Raw genomic sequence first — 20636 nt, 5'->3', positions numbered from 1 at the left:
CATATCATTTCAAAGCAGCTTTACAGAGAATGCATGTCAACATTACAATTTAAAGAATGCAGTTAGAAAATAATGTAATAATTTAGGCAATTAATTTACAATCACTGTTAGCAGTTTAACTGAAGGTAGAAGCAAAGAGCTCCTGGAAATAATCCATTACATATTAACAATAATTAGTATATATAGAAATTTGGGAATGTGCATGTTGATCCAGATGATTGCGTCTTCTGAAGTCCTCGCAGGAGTTGGCGCCATCTCTTCATATGTGTTGGTCATCTGAAGTCTTCTTAAGAGGCTGGATCCAAACTGAAGCTGATGGACGGGCGTCCCGAGATAAATGGAGAATAATTAGCGTAGCTGCTGTTCATAACATTAAGCAAAGATAGTCATGTGCAATTGATCTGATATGAGATGCATTATGTGAACGCTTGGCTAAAGAGATGCGTCTTTAATCTAGATTTAAACTGGGTGAGCGAGTCTGAGCCCCGAACATTACCAGGAAGGCTATTCCAGAGTTTCGGAGCCAAATGTGAAAATGCTCTCCCTCCTTTAGTGGACTTAGATAGGTACAACCAAAAGTCCAGAGTTTTGTGATTTTAAAGAGCGTGAAGGATTGTAGGGCGATAGAAGATCGGTTAAGTACACAGGAGCTAAACCATTTAGAGCCTTATAGGTCATTAGCAATACTTTATAATCGATACGGAACTTAATGGGTAACCAGTGTAGAGATGATAAAATTGGTGTTATATGATCATATTTTCTTGACCTGGTAAGAACTCTAGCAGCTGCATTTTGTACTAATTGTAGCTTGTTTATTGAGGAAGCAGGACAACCAGCTAATAATGCATTACAGTAATCTAGTCGAGACGTCATGAAAGCATGAACTAACTTTTCTGCATCAGAAATAGATAATATATTCCGTATCTTAGCAATGTTTCTGAGGTGGAAACATATTCTGAAGTATATTTGATTGTGCTAAAGTGGAACTACTGCAAGTATACTTTAAATATCTTGCATTTAAAGACTGATATTATACAGAGATTTGTTATTTTCCATTGTAAACATGCTAGATGGACGTGTTTAACCATTTGCAGTGTCTCGTGCATGAAAGCACTGTATTTTTGCGCTGTTCCTTGCACAATTTTTTATTTATTTTTTATACATACTTGACATAAAAAGTGTATACACTGGAGACCCTGGAGCTGCATTTGAAAAAAGCCATTGTATTGGCACCAATACTCTGTATTATCTGCTTAGGCATGCAATGCATTTGGGAAAAGCAGCTCCAGTGTCTCCAGTGAATACTTACAACATTGATTGTCACTAACTGACAAAATGTTTAATGAATAATGAGTAAGATAGCCTCATAAATCATTCATTTGAACACCTGATGTCAAAACAGAGTGTATATGGATAATGGGTTCTGAGTACATCTCTATATTCCTATGATGCATTAATTATAAGTCTCATGAATGTTTTGAGATGTAAATTAAGAAACGGTTAACTCAATGTATCTAGTTTCGTACTGTATATTGACTGTTGTGTGTACCTCTAATGTCATTTAAGAAATGCCATTATGTTGGCTCTTCTATCTATCTATCTATCTATCTATCTATCTATCTATCTATCTATCTATCTATCTATCTATCTATCTATCTATCTATCTATCTATCTATCTATCTATCTATCTATCTATCTATCTATCTATCTATCTATCTATCTATCTATCTATCTATCTATCTATCATAAATCATGCTAACAATTTGTTATAATATATTAGCAATGTGCTAGAATATGTTCAAATTTCAAGATATTTCAAACTTTCAAACTTTACTCATCTAGTTCATCCTAGTTTTTTGCTTGTTTGTTTGTTTTTTACAGAGACTTGAGTGAGAACTTCATCCAGGCGATTCCCCGAAAGGCCTTCAGAGGAGCCACGGACATCAAGAACCTGTGAGACTCATAACACGACAGCACAGTACAAGAGATCAGACTCCAGCGTTTGCTAAACATCATTTCACTCTGTGTTTTAACAGTCAGTTAGACAAGAATCACATAAGCTGCATCGAGGACGGCGCTTTCCGTGCGTTACGTGGCCTCGAAGTTTTGTGAGTATAAAAACATACACTGTTAAACATACCAACTGCATCTCAGTACCTGAAGACTGATCAGAAACTGAACATAATCTGACATGAAAAAGAGCGAATCTCTACCTGAGTTCTAGTCATTCATTTGTTGGCATAGTCCCTGATTAGTGTCACATCTGTTCCCTTGTTCCTTTGAATTCCTTTCCTTGAGTAGCCTTCAGTCTTCCACAGTTCTTTGTTAAAGTTCTTTGTTCTTTAACTTTACATTGTGTATGTGTAGTATTCTCTTTGTGTTCATCAAAAGTATTATAATTATTCGTTCATCCTGCATCATGCATCATCTTTGGATTATCAACTTTATCCAACCCCTGACAGAACGAGAGACCTAAGAAAGGATATTTTATGGCGAATTAATAGCTACGGACATGCCCGCAGTTAGCCTCTTCCTGCTGGAGCAGGGGGATCACTCCCTCGAGGATCACACAAGGAACTTTGTCAACCTGCCGTTTCTTACTCACTCCCCCGACCGCTCACGTGTGCATTCTACCACACCGGGCTTAACGAGGTCAAAGGCACAACTGGGGGCTGGTACTTAATAACTCACCTTTCACTGTCTGCCCCGTTGAGGAAGACCTCGCCAGCCCCACTCCAGAATCAGAGCCCAGTCAGATCTGAGCCTAAGCTTGTCATGACAACAGAACCAGAGCAATCGTCAGAGGCTGATTTATTCACTGAGCCTGAACTCAACGCAGAGTCTGTGTAGGTGTTGTATTGGTGGAGTTTGTGGGGATGGATTGGATGGATTGGAGCCCCACCCACCCTCCCACCCCTGAGGTACAGGCACAGAGCTGCACTATGGTGGATTTGTTATATTATGAACTGGATGAGGAGGTGTCTGCTGTGCTACAGTCACTGCTGGTCCCATCCAAGTCGTCCAAGTTATCGCTGTTGTCCAAGTCTTCTAAGTCTAATACATCGCAGATGGTCCTGCCCAGCCTCCTTCTCCCTCCTCCACTGTCTAAGTTCCTCTCCTTCATCTTCAATCCCTCCCTTCAGCCCGTCGGCTCCTCCAGTGGTTCCGCTCTGTTGCACGGATCCTCCAGGGGCTTCCCAGTCATCAACTCTGCCTTGGCTTGTGGATCCCGCAGTTCCACCTCAAGCCTCCAAGCCCTGGACTCCACCCAGGCCCACCGAAACATCGGCTCCACCTTGGCTCAATGCTCATTCGGCTCCACCATGGAACACCATTCCTAAGGCTCTGCCGGGCTCCCTCATTCCTCTTGGTCTACCTTGGTCAGTCGTCACTCCGGCTCCGCTTCACACTTCTGAGTCATCTGCTGCATCTCGCACTTCAACCCCTCTGGCTCTGCCGGGCTCCTCCTTCCCCTGGTCCTGATTCCCACCGTCTCCACCCTGGTCTGCCAAGCCCACACCTCCACCTTGGTCATGCCCACCTGCAGCTCCAACGTGGCCCTCCAGGCCTTCGGCATCACCCTGGATCTTCGGCTCTGTCTTTGTCTCCACCTCCACCAGCTCCACCTCAGTCAGTGCTGGTCTCCCTGGTTCCGCCTGGCCTCTCCACCAAGGCTCCAGTTTGGACCTTCTTCACATCATGGCTCTGGGTCATCCTCCTGCTCGTCCTGTCACTGCTCTGGTCCCTCCTGTCTCCGCCCTGGCTCCTCCCACCTTTTACAGTGCAAGGACTTGCTTTCTAGGGAACGAAGAGTTACGTCACGGTCATGTTTTGTTCTCTGTCTTGTTTAGTTTTAGTCATTGTTTTCATTGTCTGTTTTGTTGGAGTTCTAGTCATCCATTTGTTGCCATAGTCCCTGATTAGTGTCACACCTCTCCCCTGTTCCTTTGATTACCTTTCTTGTGTATTTAAGCACTTGCTATTTGAAAACACACAAACACTAAAATTGTGGACATAATTCAAAAAGTTTAAATGGTCCTAAATAAAATAGTCACACTTATACTCATTGTCAAATATGACCACAGTGGAAATTAATGAAAAATTAAATATTCAGAGAATTTTTGGGGGTTACATTCTACAAATAAGCCATCCTGTAGAAAAAAAGCAAAAAGCAGGATTCATTTAAAAAAAAGAAAAAAAGAAAAAAAAATGGATTAAATAACTGTATTGCATTGTAAAAATTGTTAAAACAAATTGATCATAATTATTGCATATATGTTATTTAGTACCATAAAATTCCAATACAAAATATTAAATAAAAAGTATTATTGGACAAAATTGCATTACATTGATTTTACTGAAAATAAAAAAAAAGATTACATTTGAGGTGTTTGGCCATTTTTTACTGGAGTATGAGTAAGAGCCCTAAATGAGAAGCACTATAGGGTTTAATTGTCTTGATATTTTGCAGAACACTGAACAACAACAACATCAGCGGCATTCCAGTGTCGAGCTTCAACCACATGCCCAAGCTCAGGACCTTGTGAGTAACACACACACACACACACACACACACACACACACACACACACACACACACACACACACACACACACACACACACACACACACAGTGTCATTCCATGCAGTTTTGGCGGGACGACACAGGCCACACAGCTCTGCCAGAAGCCACAGTCCCTGATTCACACACACATACATACAGCAAATTACCCCAGAAATAAACACCCACACTGTTTTTATGAAATGTATATTCTGCTATTTCTCTGGAATTTCTAAACCGTTTTACCACATGGAGTTTCTTTCTCGCGATGTTCTGGTTTATTTATTTATTTCTTTTGTTATTCAGTTACAGATTTATGGTTCGAAACTGACATTTCAGGTTTCCATTGAAGAATGTCATGAGGTTTTAGAGAATAAAAGCCAGATCCACGTAACTGCAGTCAGTTTCTACGTTCCCTGTTTTATTATTTTGAAACCGTTTTTATCAGTAAAACAGGATCGTTTTTAGGATAGCATGAGTCCCATCATATGCAGCACACGATCCTCCTTTACCTATCAGAAAAAGACCAGATGATGGAATTACTGCGTAAAGATAATTGTGTATTGGCCAAATCAAGTCAATCACCTTTATTTCTATAGCGATTTAAACAATACAGATTGTTTCAAAGCAGCTTTACAGTGACCAATGGAGAATATGAGGAAAATAATGAACATTCAAGTATGAAAACCTGTTCTAGTAGAGCACAAAAACACAGTCAAGGGCATAATATGGCCTCTCTAACATTAGTGCTTGCATTTTTCCTCCTTCAGCCGTTTACATTCCAACAACCTGAACTGTGACTGTAATCTTGCCTGGTTGTCGCAGTGGTTGCGCGAGCGGCCGACCATCGGTCTGTTCACCCAGTGCAGCTCTCCAGCTCCGCTACGAGGACTTAATGTAGCCGAGGTCCAGAAACATGAGTTCAGCTGTTCAGGTAAGACAAGCCCTCAGTGACCAATCTGCCGTCCATTCTCTATTGTATTTTTCAAAGGACCTTATTGCAAAGTTCTGCAACCTACAGTAGTTCTCCTGACTGCTAACTTGGTAAATTCATTATGACTGTCTCTCTGCAGGTCAGTCTGAGAGCGTTGCGGTTCAGTCGTGTAGTTTGGCCACGGGCTCGTGTCCGGCCGTTTGCACCTGCAGTAATAATATAGTGGACTGCAGAGGGAAAGGACTGACAGCGATCCCAGCCAACTTGCCCGACAGCATGGCGGAGATGTAAGTTCCTGTAGCTCAAACAGTAGAGCACGACGTAAGCGATGCCAAGGTTGTGGGTTCAATTCCCGGGGAATACATAAACTGATAACACACATACCTTACATGCAATGCAAGTCACTTTGGATTAAAGTGTCTGCTAAATGCACAAATGTATAGCAAGTTTGAGCTTTTGAGCTTATGTCTTGTTTCCCAGTACAACTATCTAAACATTCTTATATCAAGGTACATTTACTGGAGAAGCAAAATTATTCAAGATATTAGGTCTTGTTTTCTGAAAAATGTATCAAAATGAAGTGAGTTTGTGCTTAAAACAAGAACATTCTGCCAGTGGGGTCAGAAAAGTTACAAAATACCAAGTCACAAATTCACTTGATTTTTATCTTTTTTTGTTTTTCTTCAGAAGTAATTTTGCTCCTCCAGTAAATGTATCTTGAGAATGTTTAGATATTTGTTCTAGAAAACAAGACAGAAAGGAAGAGGACTGAGGAAGAACATTTTTTTGCAGTGCAATCTCTTACGATCTCTAGATTATAGTCACATGATCCACGGCAGATGTATTTGGACAGAGACTGAACAGACCACAGGAATGTGCTGTCTGGAATCACTGCAATCCAAAGAATGTAAATTGTGTTTCTATATTTCCTACTGAGTGCCCTGCGTTTGAAGAGAAGGGAAATTCTGCAAGTGTTTAAGTCAAACTGTTATTGCCTCTGGCTCTGAAGGCTCTAAATGACCCTGACAAATGACTTTCCTGTTTTAAATGAGGCTTTTTAGACTGAAAACAACTGCTTTCTTCACAGTACTGTGTTCTGAAGCCGCAGGGTGTGCCATTAAAACAAACCCTTAAAAACATAACCAGCCGTCACAGAGGCTAATGACATCTAAACCAGACGAAAAGACAAACCTCGTCCCACCTTTATCAGCGCAGGCGATGTTTGCTGTGTTCTCGAAGTTTCTATCTCAACAGAATGATTATATTGCCATAAACTTATCCCACGACAGATCCTTCCAGCCAGGCCAGAAAAATCATACACACAGTATACTGTATTTACCTGTTTATGCACTAAAATTGTTATTCTTTAATCAGTTTGTGAATGTACTCTCCTTAAAGCAACTTGCAAATGGACAGTATCCACCTTATTTTTAACATAAGAGTGTGCGCGGTTATTTGTATATTGAATGTCGAATGAAACTGGCTTTCAGTGTCATTCGCATCCTGTCATTTTTAGCTGTACAAAACAGCTCCTTATGCTGCTTGATACTGGAAACTGCACGTTGTTATTCATCTAGTTATTTCCCTATAGCGTCTCATGTGTTCACAGAAAGCAGCTTTTGTGTTGCAAAGTAAGGTGGATATGTTAAGGCAGAAACATATTTCCTGCTGCTAGGAGACGCATAATAAATTAAAACAATATAGGTGTTTTCACTCTGTGCTTAACCCGTTCTTGTCGTTCTAAACACCGTTTTTAACCCGGTAACATTTTATTCAGAAGCGGGGTTACCTGGGGTTACATGTGCAGTATGAAACAATGCAGTGTTACGCTGCATTCCTGACAATCCAGAATACATATTTTTCCCACCCCCTACTCGGAAAAAACACCTGGAACACCGCTCGAAGTAACAAATCTGACCTGTGAACTCAGGACAGATTGATCAACCCTGATCTCAGCAACACCTGTGAACCACAAGCCAGAACCCACAGCAGAACCAGAGCCAAAGCCTGCCCAATCTGACCAGGTGTGTGAGCCAGTATTGATGTTCATCCCTGAAGGAGTGCTGGTAGAGTTTGACATCATCACTCATCCTCATGCCCCTGAAGTCTGCTTCTCCTAATGTGAACTCCTTGATTCCCTCCTACTTTCAAGCCTTATTTACACCGTTGGTCCCTTTCAATCCCAAGTTCTCCATCTTTGTCACCATTGGCTCTCTCCAGTTCCAAAACATTGCTGGTCAAGCCCAGCTACTAGTATTCATTGCCCAGCTCCAAATCTCCTTCATTGTGGGTGGTCCTGCCCAGCCTCCCTCTCCCTCCTCCACTGCCAAAGACAGCCAGTTCCTCAGCCTCACCTCTGCCTTTTCCCTTCGGCCCCTCGGCTTGGCCAGTGGTTCTGCTGTGCTGCTCGGATCCGCCTTGGACTACCCAGTCATCAGCTCCACCTTGGTGTGTGGATGCCTCAGCTACACCTCTAGCCTCTGACCCTGGACTCCACCTTGGCTCTATACTCCCTCTGCTCCACAGTGGTCCGTCATCCCTCAGGCTCCACCAGGCTCCTGCTCCCTCCAGCTCCACCTTGGTCAGTCATTACCCTGGTTGTCCCACGGACTTCTGATCCTCTGGTTACACCTCATCCTTCCACCCCTTCAGCTCCACCAGGCTCCACCTCTGGTTTTACCATTGTCCTCATTTACATTTAAAAATTTAACAGACACTTTTATCCAAAGCGACTTACAAATGAGCAAAGCAACAGAAGCAATAAAACCAACAATAGGGCAACAATATGCAAGTGCTGTGACTAGCCCCAGTTAGTCTAGAACAGTACATGTAGCAAGGTGTTTTTTTTACTAGATATATAGAATAGTGTTAGTATTAATAGGTCAAGTGTTGACAAAAAAGATGTGCCTTCAGCTGTTTCTTGAAAATGGGTTGAGTTAGGCAGGTCATTGGCATGGCTCAAGTTGTCGTTCACTTGCAGAACTCAATCTTCTGGAGGGCACATTCGTCTGAAGTAGTGAGTTTAGGTATAGGGGTGCAGAGCCAGTGGTTGTTCTGTAGGTAAACATCAGTGCCTTGAATTTGATGTGAGCGGCAATTGGCAACCAGTGCAAGTTTATGAAGAGAGGTGTGACGTGTGCTGTCTTCGGCTCGTTAATGCTGCAGCATTGAGGATCAGCTGCAGAGGTTTGACAGTGCATGCTGGAAATCCTGCCAAGAGAGCATTACAGTAGTCCAGTCTGGATAGAACAAGAGCTTGGACAAGGAGTTGTGTAGAATGCTCCTGTAGGAATGGCCTGATCTTCTTAATGTTATAAGGCAAATCTGCAGGATGGGGCAGTTCTAGCAATATGGTCTGTGAAGTTTAACTGATCATAAATCACAACTCCAAGGTTCCTGGCTGTCCTGGAAGGAGTTATGGTTGACAAACCTAGCTGAATGGAGATGTTGTGATGAAGTGAAGCAGTCCTGTCTTCGTAAGGTTGAGTTGAAGGTGGTGGCCCTTCATCCAGCAAGAAATGTCTGTCAGGCAGGCCAAGATGTGAGCAGCTACCGTCGGATCATCTGGCTGGAATGAGAGGTAAAGTTGTGTGTCATCAGCATAGCAGTGATAGGAAAAGTCATGTTTCTGAATGACAGAACCTAGTGATGACGTGTAGATAAAGAAGAGAAGAGATCCAAGCACTCCCACTGGCTCCGCCCCAGTCTGCCATCTCCGCCTCAGTCCCGCAAGCCTGCGGTTACACCTCTGCCCTCCAGTCCATCGGTATCACCCCGGATCTTCGGCTCCTAGACTCCTCCTGGGTCTCCACCTCCATTGGCTCCACCTCAGTCAGGCAGGCTCCTGGCTCCACCTTGCCTCTTCCCTTCAACGTTCCCCTGTGGGTCTATGTCTGCTCTGGATCACACTATGGCCCCTCACTCTATCTCTTCCCTGGCTTCTCCCTCCACTTCCCCTGGACTGTTTTGTTAGCCGGGAGCCGATGTACAAGATGGGGAAGTAATGTCACGGACTGCATTTCCCATCATCCACCCTGGAACCAAACCACACACACCTGGAACTCATTTAGCCCTCATCACCAACACTATACAGAGCACACACACTCCCTCAGTCATTGTCTGACCTCATCTGATGCCACAGACTGCTTACCATGCTAATGTTCCTGCTGTTAACTTATCCAAGTCTATCTCCAGTCATCCAAGCCATTTTCCAGTCATCACGTCATCCGAGTTGTCTTCCAGTCATCCCTCGTATAAATGTTGTTCCCTCATGTGTGTGTGCTCCATCAGTTCTGTAAGCCAAAGACTCAAAGTTAACAATTCAATTAAAATCTCATCTGCTAACGATCTCCAGTATCATCACTTAACTATTTATGCATTGTGTTGCTGCCATATCTGCAAATAAACCTACCTGTTTGAGTTCTACCTCTATAAAGTACACAGTGATTGATTGTTTGTTGTTCTTTTCTGCATCCAAATTGCATCAGCTATTCAATTAATGACACCCTTTCTGGATCTCTGAGGAGATTTAAATATCACCAGATCCTAGAACTACAACTCGGATTTCATGCCAATTGAATTTCTGGATGATGCACATCACAATAGGGCGAGATGAATTACCAATAATTCTGCTTTACTGACAAAGTAGCTTCCATATCGAAGTTGAAGCCAATGGGTCTGTCATCTTAAACACTAGGATAAAGTGAGAGCAGACACAGAACCAAAAAGGAAATGAGAAAACTGTGTATTTGCTTATCAGAAAGACATAAAAGCTGTACAAACAGGAATAGAGTGCAGATGACAGCTGCTGTTTGTGGTTAGTGATTCTTTATTCAGTCCCTCCAGGATTTTGTGATCACGGAATTTAAATCAAGCAAACAATTTTTTGGAATTGCCACAGATTTTTTTACAATATTTGTCCTATGACATCCTATCGCACATTCAGCCAAATCCTGCTTCAAAGTGAGTGCATTGAATATGAGTACAGCTAAATGGTCTAATTTACCAACAAACATCACTGCGAAAAACCGTGCAAAACAATATCTGGATGACGTATTTGCAAGTTGATGCATTGGTTACATCCTGATAATATGATGCATTGTTGGCATTCTCCTAAAGTTAAAACATTGTTTGCAATCTGTGAAATTATAAATAACTGATGGAATAATAATGCTAATAAGCCAAATAGGAAATCCAGAGAGAATACTGATGGCAGAGACTACAGTATTAATGAAGACTAAACTCAGACACGCTCAAGACCTCGACTACTTGATTGTGGGTCTTATGAAGCGGGAGTGTGTCTATTAGAGAGCGCAGCGAAATGTTAACATTACAATAACGCTTGTGTGTTTCTCTATTTCTCTTTTTGCAGACGACTGGAACAGAACGGCATCAAATCCATTCCTCCTGGAGCCTTCTCTCCTTATAAGAAACTGCGCCGAATGTAAGTTCACAACACAGCTGAGAAAACCCTAAATGGATTCAGGATTGACTCTGTTAACAAAATTCTTCTAAAGTGTTTGCTGAGCGATATAAGAGAACTTAAACCATAACAATTTAATAAAACATATTTTGGAGATGCTGGACTCTGGCATGAGGATCATATCATTTGATATTAAGAACTTGTGTTTATACTGAAACGACCTATTCGGCATCGTGTATATATGATATCTGATCCCAGAGATTGTTAAACATTAAAACTGTGACTTTTACTTGCAGTAGGGTTAATTTCACACAGTTTGTTTGTATTCAGTTAAACAAAAACTGAATTGATCGGAATAATAACACTACTGTCTTCTGTAGAGCTGCTTTAAAGCTGAATCTCAGTCTCATATTTGATGAAGTTTGCATCGATTCTGTTATTTTCCTGTTTATTACCGTGAAGGATCTGTATTGTATGAATATGACTCGACTTAAAGTTGAGATTTTCAAGAAGCCGATTTGCTCATGTAGCATGCCTTGTAAAATCCCACCGCTCTACATCTTGTCGAGAGTAATTTCTCTCTGGTTGTCTGCAGTGCTGTGCCTGCGTGTGGTTTGATGGGTAGACCACAGGCTTATTAAAGTCTTCTCCGTGGCCTATAATGCCTGCCGTTTACTAATAGTCCTCACCACAGCCGGGCTGGAGGTTCAGACCTACCCATTTACATACCGACTGCCACATGAGCCAAAAACAGCCCAGACCCAGCGTGATCCTGGCAAACTCACTTCACATGTCGTCTGCTGACACTTTGAACCAAGTCTTTTTCTGTCTCACTTTACAGAGATCTCAGCAACAACCAGATTTCTGAGATTGCTCCGGACGCCTTCCAGGGCCTGCGCTCCCTAAACTCACTGTGAGTGTGTGTGTGTGTGTGCTGTACGTCACAACGAGTGCTGTGATAGGTTGTTTGTGGCTTATCTCATGCATATTAATTAGGCCATGCTGACTTTCTGGTTGTAAACTCATTAATATTCATGGGACAACCCTTCACCACATCTTAACTTACTGTACATCACCCGGACGCTGTATGCTTGAATTCTCTAATTCACTTTTAATTCAGTTCCATCAGATTTTATAAGTTAGTGGATTTATCCACAGATTTTTTTCTTTCTTAAATTCAGCTTGAAAAGAAAATTCATGTTTCATTTTTATTTTTTTATTTTTTAAATAGTAATGTTTAATCAAAATGTCATAACCGGTGGAGCGTCAGGCTTCTCTCTGGTGACGTATGCAGGATTCTCCAATCAGCTAGTCCAGTTCAAACTCCGCCCCTGTATCTGCATACACTTGAGTGCACGCCCACATCTCAACATCCAATCAACAACCAATTCCCAGAACCAAGTCCCGCCCTACCATTTTTTTCTTTTTCAATAATCCATTACACTCAGATGCACGTTACAATACGAAAGAAAAGATCTGTTGCTAATTCAATTTCATCATAAATTTTATGCAAAATTCACTTTTTCTTGTTTAAAATAACTTCCGATTCTAAAACCCAGAGAGCAAAAATATGTTCTAAGAACGTTTTGTTAATGTTCCCATTAAGTTATGAAAACGTTATTTCTTTGAACATATTTTAAAAACTTTTTTTATTGGTTATGCTAACGTTAAGGAAACATTTCATTGTATCATTTTTCAAACCTTATGGGAACGTTACTTTTGAATGTTCTCTGAACGTTCTGAAACAAGTCGTAACATTTAAAAAACGTTAGACGAACATTCAACTAAATCGTTTCAGTAAAAAACGTTTTGTGAACGATGTATAAATGTTTTGTGGTAATGTTTTGAGAACATAATATATGTTATAATGCATTATATCTTTTCATAAATAATTGATAAAATGCGTAATATTTGCATTTTCCTTGTGACATTTGGAATTGGTTATTTGTTTGAGTGTATTATACTTTTTAAAAGGTGTAACAATTAATAGATTTGTATTATAATGTATGTAGTTATAATTATGCATAATTAATGCATTAAAATAAATTTAACCTATGATTTTTAGCTCGTCTAGCAGTAAGGACAAGTGTGCATGGTCTTGTGTTGATTGTCTCTCTGATGTCCAGGGTTCTGTACGGAAACAAGATCACTGATCTGCCCAAAGGAGTGTTTGATGGACTCTACGCCCTCCAGCTGCTGTGAGTGTCAGAGCAACATCTCATTGCTCAGAGGTTGCGTAAGAGTGCAGAGCTATAAATGAATGTGGACAGAACAGCTCAGATAATTCGACATTGAAAGAATTTGCCCTCCATTTAATCTCAGTTGAGATACTAAAGTGTTTCCATTTCATAAGAGCTGGGAAGTACTGAATAAACCGCTCACTGTTGTTTTGCATGATGATGTTTCATCAGCGTCTCTCTCTTTCTCCTGTGCTTCCAGGCTTTTGAATGCAAACAAGATCCACTGTCTTCGTGCAAACACCTTTCAGGACCTGCAGAATCTCTCGCTGCTTTCTTTATACGACAACAAAATCCAGACGCTGGCCAAGGGCACCTTCACCTCGCTGCGCGCAATACAGACCCTGTGAGCACACACACATTCATGCCACACGCCCTGACTGAGCATTCTTTTATCATCAAAAGAGAACTTTTTTTGCATGCTTAATGTTAGACCTTTAATTGATATCTAATGCATTTAAATTTTAGTGTTATATTTTCATAAAAGCATAGAACAAGAACACTCAACAAAGGGGGCGGGGCCATGTTGGGCTGCTTTAGAGAAGAGGAAGAGTTGTTGTAGTAGAGTGTTGTTCATTTTACGCCGGACTGCTTCACAAACGAGGGTCAATTCAACACAAAAGATGAACATGACGGCACATGCTAGTGGATGAGTTGAATCAACTCCACAGCAACTACATCAATTTATCCACTAACCATTCAGAAACGTCTAAAAGTTGTAACTTCTTCCTGAGTCTCTCCATCAGTGTCGACTCCGGTTTGAACAATGTAAGGCTGAACACTTTCCTCATTTTGGCTGCGTGAGATTCTCCAGCTTTGTTTTTGTTGAGCTGTTAAAGCTCCGCCCTCTTCTGGAAAGGGGGTGGGGAGCAGCAGCTCATTTGCATTTAAAGGGACACACACAAAAACGGCGTGTTTTTGCTCACACCCAAATAGGGGAAAATTTGACAAGCTATAATAAATGATCTGTGGGGGATTTTGAGCTGAAACTTCACAGACATTATATTACATCTTGTGATGGGGCGTTGTAGGACCCCTTTAAGGAATTATAGAAGTTTAAGTTTGTTTGTAAAGCAAATGTACTGTACTAAACTTGTTTTATTTATTACCAAACATTTCTTTTACAAAATAATTTGTTATGAATTCAAAGCCATATCTCTAACCTTACTGTGTTACAAATTTAAAGTTGATATCGCAAAAATTCAGGTTCGTTTGAGATTTTGTAGGTGCTTTACCAAAAACAGTCACCGGGTGACAAACACACTCATGCGTTCTCCTGTCACAAATTAATACATTTCTGCCACAATGTCACTTCTATCACAAAACAGCAGCCAAATATGGAACCTTGAGTCTTAGACCTTCCCAACAATGTGTGATTTGTCAAGATTAGCAAAAGATTTGATTATAAAATAGTGCAGTAAATTGTGTAGAATTTGAAACATGACCCCGCCCACTAGGAGGAGGAGCCTGCTAAAGGATTTAAAGCACTGAAAATGGCTTTCACAGGATTCATTTTGAGTGCTTAAGCTTTCAAATCTAATTTATGATGATTTCTAAAATATGTTGCACTTTTTCTACCAGGACACTGACGAAATATGTTCCTGACCTCCGATTAGATTAATGTAATATTTTAGATTACACTTTTTAAGTAATGAATACCATCTATACTTACAATGTACTGTAGATGATTTAAGGTTCCACACATACAAATATTCTGAACATATTTAGAAAATTTACAGTAAATTACAGATTCCCATTTAATAAAAAATGTTCTAAGAATGATCTGCTAATGTTCCCTTTAAGTTATGAAAACATTATTTCTGAGGGTTTTCTGATTGTTCAAAACATCGATTTTTTTAATATGTTTTAACGAACGTTAAGGGAACATTCCATTTTATCATTCTTCAAACATTAAGGGAACGTTACTTTTGAATGTTCTCTCTAACGTTCTGAAACAAGTAGTTACATTTAAAAAAAAAAACATACAAATAAAATGTTTCAGAAAAATGTTTTTGTGCTAATGTTTGAAAACAGACAGATAACCTTCTATTAACGTTACTGGAAGAACGTTTGCTCGTAACTTTGATAGAACCTTACCAGAACGTTTCCTGTTAGTTGAAGGTCACACAGGAGGTCAAAGCACAGATCCTGGTGGATTCATGATCATGTTTGACATGTGACCTGATCAACAGATGGCAAGCTGCGCTTCTAGACGTTACCAGTTCCTACTGAAGTGATGTTATACATGAGTATCTGTTGGTCAGACAGGCCTGTGGTTCAGTAAGGTGGATGTGTTTGTCCTGTTTTCAGTCATTTGGCTCAGAATCCGTTCATCTGTGACTGTAATCTCAAGTGGCTGGCCGATTACCTGCGCTCCAACCCCATCGAGACCAGCGGAGCCCGCTGCACCAGCCCTCGCCGGCTCGCCAACAAACGCATCGGCCAGATCAAGAGCAAGAAGTTCCGCTGCTCGGGTAAAGCTTCTCAAAAGCACACAAAACCTCAAACTTTATGCACTATTCAAAACTTAAGTATCCATTACACAGTGTTTGATTTATCAAAAACTCTTTTGTCATGAATGAGACGTTTTTGCCACACATTAAATTCAATTACAGCAAGTATCACAATATATACTGGAGGTCAAAATTTTGGAATAATTAAGTCTCTTCTGTCTCAAGTCTTAAGGCTGCATTTATTTGATATAAAACAGTAAAAACAGTGAAATATAATTACAATTCAAAACAGCTGTTTTCTATGTGAATATAAAGTGAAATGTAATGTATTCCTGTGATCAAAGCATCATTACTCCAGTCTTCAGTGTCACATGATCCTTCAGAAATCAATCTAATATGATGATTTGCTGTTTAAGAAACATTTATGATTTTTATCAGTGTTGAAAACTTCTGCTTCAGATTTCTGTGGAAACTGTGATACATTTTATTTTTCAGGATTATTTGATGAATAGAAAGTTCAAAAGAACAGCATTTATTTGAAATAGAATCTTTTGTAACATTATAAATGTCTTTTACTGTCACTTTTGATCAGTTTAATATGTTCTTTCCAGTACTGTGTCAAGAAACAGCCTTAAAAAACAGCATGTTTTGTTCTAGAAAATGGATCACAAACATATACAGGAATCTCACATGTTAATCATATTAAAACCGCATTGGTGTCACTTGTATGCAGTGTTTGATACACAGCTGATTCAACACCACAGCTGGTCAAAGGGATTGACAATATCAAAACACAAGCCATCAAAATCACTGTTCAGTATTTCAAAACTCTTTACCACATTGATTTTTTACAATTCAGTCTATATTTTCTTCTATGAATATATCTTGATGGCAGTAGCACAGTATAATTGTTGTAAATGTTTCATGCTGTTCACAATGGAAATGTACAAAAAGAGCCTATACAGTAAATCATGTATTTGTATTCTGAGATGCTGATGGTGATTATTGTCCTCTTGTGTCTCCATCACAGCCAAAGAGCAGTACGTCATCCCGGGTGAGTGTGTGTCGAATTCACTTAACATCAAACAAAGCTTTAGTTTAGTGTTTGCACAGGTACTTTTATTCCAGTACTCTATAAAAATGGTTTTTCAAAGAAGAAAATACAATTTTCTACTTCAAAATTTAATGTTCAGTGTGTTATTTGCCATTTCTTTGTAACTGTTTGTGAAGTTTACTAATTACATGGTTACACTTTATTCCGATAATCCACTTTAGACATTCCACTAACTATAAGTAACTACATGTCAACTAACTCTCATTAGAGTATTAGTAGACTGTTAGGTTAGGGTTAGTAGAATAAGTTGATATGTAACTCATTTTGGATCATTGAAATAAAGTGTAACCACAATTTCTGAGTGAAAATAGTTTTTAAGTTCACTCTTAGAATAAAAGATTCATATATAGAACTCTAGGGCTCTTGACTTTTGATTTATGTCAAAAAGGTTCTATATAAGGAGAAATGTCTTAAAGGATCAGTTCACTTCTGAATTCAAATTCCCTGATAATTTACTCTCCTCCATGTCATCCAAGATGTTCATGTCTTTCTTTCTTCAGTGGAAAAGAAATGAAGGTTTCTGAGGAAAACATTCCAGGATTTTTCTCCAGATAGCGGACTTCAAAGTGTGGAGTGTGGAGTGGAGCTTCAAAGAGCTCTACATGATCCCAGATGAGGAATAAGAGTCTTATCTACAGAAACCATCAGTCATTTTCTAAAAAAATAAATAAAAATTATATACTTTTAAACCACAAATGCTCGTCTTGCACTGCTCTGTGATGCTCCACGCATTACGTAATCACGTTGGAAAGATCATGCAAAAAAGGTAAAACAACGATGTCTGACGATTTTGAAGTTGAAAGAGAAAATGAGATGGATTTTTTTGCCCTACCGCGGTACTTCCACCTACATCACGCGTGACCTTTCCATCGTGATTATGTCGTGTGGCAGATCGCAGAGCAGACGAGCATTTGTGGTTAAAAAGTCTATAAATTTTATTTATTTTTTTTTAGAAAATGTTCGATGGTTTCTCTAGATGAGACTCTTATTCCTCGTCTGGGATCATGTAGAGCTCTTTGAAGCTGCACTGAAACTGACATTTGGACCTTCAACCCGTTGAACCCCAGTGAAGTCCACTATATGGAGAAAAATCCTGGAATGTTTTCCTCAAAAACCTTCATAGTAAATTATCAGAGAATTTTAATGATTGCATGATACTTTTATGTTTAATGGGTCATTTCAGCTTTTTTTTCTACTGATAAAGTATGTTTGTGAGCTGTTTCATTCATAACATTTCATTAAAAAAAAAAAAAAAAAAAAAAAAAATGAACTAAAACAAAATTAATTGAAACTAAATCCATAAAATGATGGGACCCCTGAAAGGTTTAATCTATGAAGCGCCTGACAGAACTCTTTAGGGTTTCATCTAGAACCTGTTCTTCTGAGAGAGATTGAAGAAATTATTATGATCGCTAATTTTAGAAGATCTTGTAATCATCACTCGCCGTCTCCTGGAGTGTGCGTTAATTATTGAACACTTGTTAGATAACAGCCTTGTGCTTCGGCGCATGTAAACACTTCCTTTGTTAAAGTATTCTGACAGTTTCCTCATCCCAAGACTCTGTTCAACCCAGCAAACACAAATATATTCAAAGAACGTTTTGCCAGTGTTCCCATTAAGTTATGAAAACGTTACTTTTGTAACAAGTAGTTAGTAACATTTAAAAAGCCCATCCAACTAAAATATTTCAGAAAAATGTTCCATGAATGATTCATAGATAATGTTTTTGTAACGCTTTATTAAAGACCGGATAACTTTGAATGAACGTTCTGAGGACGTTCCCTGTTGACTGAGTTGTTTTCGCCGCAGGAACGGAGGACACCAGACTGAACAACGACTGTAATAACGACCCCGTCTGTCCCGCCAAATGCCGCTGTGAGTCTAACGTAGTGGACTGTTCCAATCTGAGGCTAAACCGCATCCCTGAGCACATCCCAGCATCCACCACTGAACTGTAAGACAACATCAGACAATATTTCTGATAGATTCCAGAAGTCTGTTTCCTTTAACCTCATTTTCCCGTGTGTTTTCACAAGCCGTCTCAACAATAACGAGATCACGACGATAGAAGCCACAGGTGTTTTCAAGACGCTTTCTCACCTGAAGAAAATGTAAGTCCCGCTCGCGTCCGTGTGACTGCTTGTGACTCTTTACTAACGCTGCCCTTTGACCTGCAGAAACCTGAGCAACAATAAGATCTCTGAGATCGAGGACGGGGCGTTCGAAGGGGCGTCTTCGGTCAACGAGCTGCACCTGACGGCAAACCAGCTGGATTCGGCGCACAGCGGGATGTTCAGGGGTCTGGACGGCCTGCGGATGCTGTGAGCCCAGATTCAGTCAGAAAACAATCGTATCATTTTCTTCATCTGAATTCATGCACATGGTCTGTTTGTTTTCTAGAATGCTGCGGAACAATCGCATCAGCTGCATTCACAACAACAGCTTCACGGGCTTGCACAACGTCCGTCTGCTGTCCCTGTACGACAACACGCTGACCACCATCACGCCCGGAGCCTTCGACACGCTGCAGAGCCTCTCCACCCTGTAAGAGCCAAACCGCTGCTTCATCTGACCCAACGCTGGCAGAACTCCCGAGAAGAGTTTAGCATGTGGTGCTGGAGACAGATGTTTCCTGTAATCATTAACTTGAGCTGGGCCAAGATAACCGGGAACGATCTCTGGCACGGTTCTCTCAGAGTTATGAACAAACGTTCTTCCAGTAACATTAATAGAACGTTCGTTCAAAGTTATCTGGCCTTTGATAATGTTCTCAAAACGTTAGCACATAATAGTTATTTATACATCAGTTACAGAATGTAACATTTCAGTTGGATGTTCGTCTAACATTTTTAAATGATTCTACTTGTTTCGGAACGTTCAGAGAACATTCAAATGTAACATTCACATAATGTTTGCAGAATGGAATGTTCTGATGAAACCCTCTTGGCCTCTTTGGTCAGAACTGACCAAAATTTGAAATTGAATTATTAAAATTTTTTGCTTCATCAGAATGGGATGATACTTGGAGAGTTTTGTCGCATTAACTATGTGAACACACAAAACATCATGGATTGATTCGGATATCTTCACTCATTTTAATCTGAAATACTGCATTTATTGAAAAATAATTTAAATTATAAAAATATATTCATTTTAATGGAAAAAATAGCTCATAAAAATTGTTTAAATATTGCATATTATTATAAAATCCCCTCAAAGTTCTAAATAATAATCAAAAAATATTTATATAATATATAACATTGATTTTCCTGAAAAAAAAAAAGAGTTACATTTCAAGGCTTCGGTCACTTTTGACCGCGAAGGTACTGAGTGTGACCCAAAAATAAATTAAAACATTTAAAAAACTAGACGTTTTGAACATTCAGAAATAACGTTTTCTCAGTGGCAAAATGCTCTTTGAGCTACAGAAATGAACAAGCAAAAAACTTGCAACATTTCTGTAACAAACTATAAAATAATAATGTCTTGCTATAAAGACTCTGTATCTGTCTTTCGCCACATTTTCATTAAGGCTTATTATTGCCAGCATAAAGACCCGTACACACCGAGAATGATAACTATAAAGAATAACTATAATTATATATTAGCGTCCACATCAACACAAAATATTGTTCTTTTTATTATAAGCGTGCCACAGTTTTGTCGTCTGTCTCTTTAAATGCTCGAGCTCGTTAAAGCAGGATGGATTCTGATTGGCTGTCAGTGTTTTAATCTTTTATCAGCTGGAAAAAAAGGATTCTAAAAAAGTGATTCCAAAGATATTGTGTCGTTATCGTTATAGTTGTGGTGTGTGGACTTCAGTATTCTCACAGAATTATTAAAACTTAATCGTTATAGTTATCATCTTTAGTGTGAACGTCTTTATTACTGATTGTCGACAGCATGATGCAAGT

The 20636-nt window shown here is 39.8% G+C and overlaps 1 protein-coding gene across 1 annotated transcript in view; it reads left to right on the top strand.

Moving 5' to 3' along the window:
- Positions 1 to 20636, top strand: part of slit1a (slit homolog 1a (Drosophila)) — a 100960-nt gene that overhangs the window by 58479 nt on the left and 21845 nt on the right. The window contains exons 6-20 of the mRNA XM_048205990.1: positions 1882 to 1953; positions 2037 to 2108; positions 4472 to 4543; positions 5332 to 5495; positions 5635 to 5782; positions 10867 to 10938; positions 11759 to 11830; positions 13044 to 13115; positions 13357 to 13500; positions 15465 to 15628; positions 16638 to 16661; positions 18532 to 18676; positions 18759 to 18833; positions 18900 to 19043; positions 19123 to 19266. Of these exons, the coding sequence (XP_048061947.1) occupies positions 1882 to 1953; positions 2037 to 2108; positions 4472 to 4543; positions 5332 to 5495; positions 5635 to 5782; positions 10867 to 10938; positions 11759 to 11830; positions 13044 to 13115; positions 13357 to 13500; positions 15465 to 15628; positions 16638 to 16661; positions 18532 to 18676; positions 18759 to 18833; positions 18900 to 19043; positions 19123 to 19266 (1584 nt within the window). The remainder of the gene's footprint in view (positions 1 to 1881; positions 1954 to 2036; positions 2109 to 4471; positions 4544 to 5331; positions 5496 to 5634; positions 5783 to 10866; positions 10939 to 11758; positions 11831 to 13043; positions 13116 to 13356; positions 13501 to 15464; positions 15629 to 16637; positions 16662 to 18531; positions 18677 to 18758; positions 18834 to 18899; positions 19044 to 19122; positions 19267 to 20636) is intronic.

The sequence above is a fragment of the Megalobrama amblycephala genome, linkage group LG10, assembly GCF_018812025.1.
Source record: "Megalobrama amblycephala isolate DHTTF-2021 linkage group LG10, ASM1881202v1, whole genome shotgun sequence".
In the NCBI taxonomy this organism is placed as follows: Eukaryota; Metazoa; Chordata; class Actinopteri; order Cypriniformes; family Xenocyprididae; genus Megalobrama; species Megalobrama amblycephala.
The sequence above is the reverse complement of the archived record's forward strand: the minus strand, read 5'-3'. Positions and strand labels throughout refer to the sequence as shown.